This window comes from Oryzias melastigma, linkage group LG20 (genome assembly GCF_002922805.2).
Source record: "Oryzias melastigma strain HK-1 linkage group LG20, ASM292280v2, whole genome shotgun sequence".
NCBI lineage: Eukaryota > Metazoa > Chordata > Actinopteri > Beloniformes > Adrianichthyidae > Oryzias > Oryzias melastigma.
Window position 1 is genome coordinate 6279079 of NC_050531.1, and position 1243 is coordinate 6280321.

A 1243-nucleotide genomic window follows, 5' to 3' on the forward strand; every position below is an offset into this window, starting at 1 on the left:
TATAGATATACGAACGTTTTTGTTGCACCATTACACAGGAGAGCGTGTAAACAGAGAGCTCTCAGTTAAGGTTGAAGGGAAGCACCAACAGTCCCGCCCACAACCCAAAGGTTTCTACTGCCGCTCTGCAGAAACTATGTCCTAGAAAGTAACAAGTTGTTTCGGTTTTGACCAAAAACGCTATAATCGTATTTAAAATAGGATTTTAAACGAGATAAAAATTTGATTAAAAGCGTCTTTAATGTGTTTTTACTCACTTACTTTTAATTAAAATGTAATTTATTTTATGTTGATCAACAAATGTGAATAATGACTTAAAGAAATTTTAAAAAAATTGATTTTTTGGGTCAAAGTTGAAGAAACCACTGTGAAAATGCGCACACGTGCGTCTTTTTGGTTTGGGTGGACACTAAAATTACGAAACAAATAATCAAACTGATGACAAATTGGTTGAGAAAATTTAAATTTGTGACGCGAATCTGCAAAAAATGTTCCAAAAAAACCCTCAAAGCGTAAAAAGTTGGGAGTTTCCACTGACTTACATGACTTGTTGTGCACAGTTGGGCATCTCCGGCGGACACGGCAGAAACTCCGGCTGCGCAAAACTCTCCGTTCCTCCAACGACTGCGCAGCTCACATTTTTGTGCACAACGTATGCGCACCAATTTCTGCAAATGCATGGATGCTGTTGCACGTGAACAGCAAACGGATGACGTTGGATAAAAAATAATAAAAAAAGAGAGAACTTACTTGTTTCTTTGTCGCGTTTCGGAGGCAGAACGAGCTTTCCCCTGAAACATGCTATAATGGAAAGGTGTTCCACTGACGAGAGGAAACGTTATGGCAAAGTGAAGGAGTTGCAGTCCGGGCTTCATGGTTCTTGCGGCTGCGGATGTTTCTGTGCGCAGCGAATGCGTGGAGATCTGCGCCACTTGAGGTGGGATCAGCTTCTGCCGCGCGCGGAGCTTTCCCAGGCTCGTTCCAGCGCGTCCTTGGATGTGACGTTTGACAGAAACCCCATTTTCCTCCCCTTTCCACAAAACTCTGCCCCCCTTCACGCAAAATAAAAAGCAGATCCAGCTGTGTTTATAGGTAATCGGCCCTGGAGATTTACAGCCACTTATATTTGTATAATGATCAACTTCAAGTCCAAACATCCGTAATTGTTCTGGTGCGTAAAAGTTCCTCCACGCACTTCAAACGAATTAAAATGCTCCAGAAAAGTGGATAAAAGTCAGACAGC

General features: G+C 42.1%; 1 protein-coding gene across 1 annotated transcript in view; it reads right to left on the minus strand.

The window, feature by feature from the left end:
* emilin2b (elastin microfibril interfacer 2b) overlaps positions 1-1196 on the minus strand; it is a 19353-nt gene extending 18157 nt beyond the window's left edge. Inside the window, exons 1-2 of the mRNA XM_024280458.2 lie at positions 751-1196; positions 543-668 (exon numbers count right to left, since the gene is read on the minus strand). Of these exons, the coding sequence (XP_024136226.2) occupies positions 543-668; positions 751-1157 (533 nt within the window). The 5' untranslated portion in view covers positions 1158-1196. The remainder of the gene's footprint in view (positions 1-542; positions 669-750) is intronic.
* Positions 1197-1243: the final 47 nt, after the last annotated feature.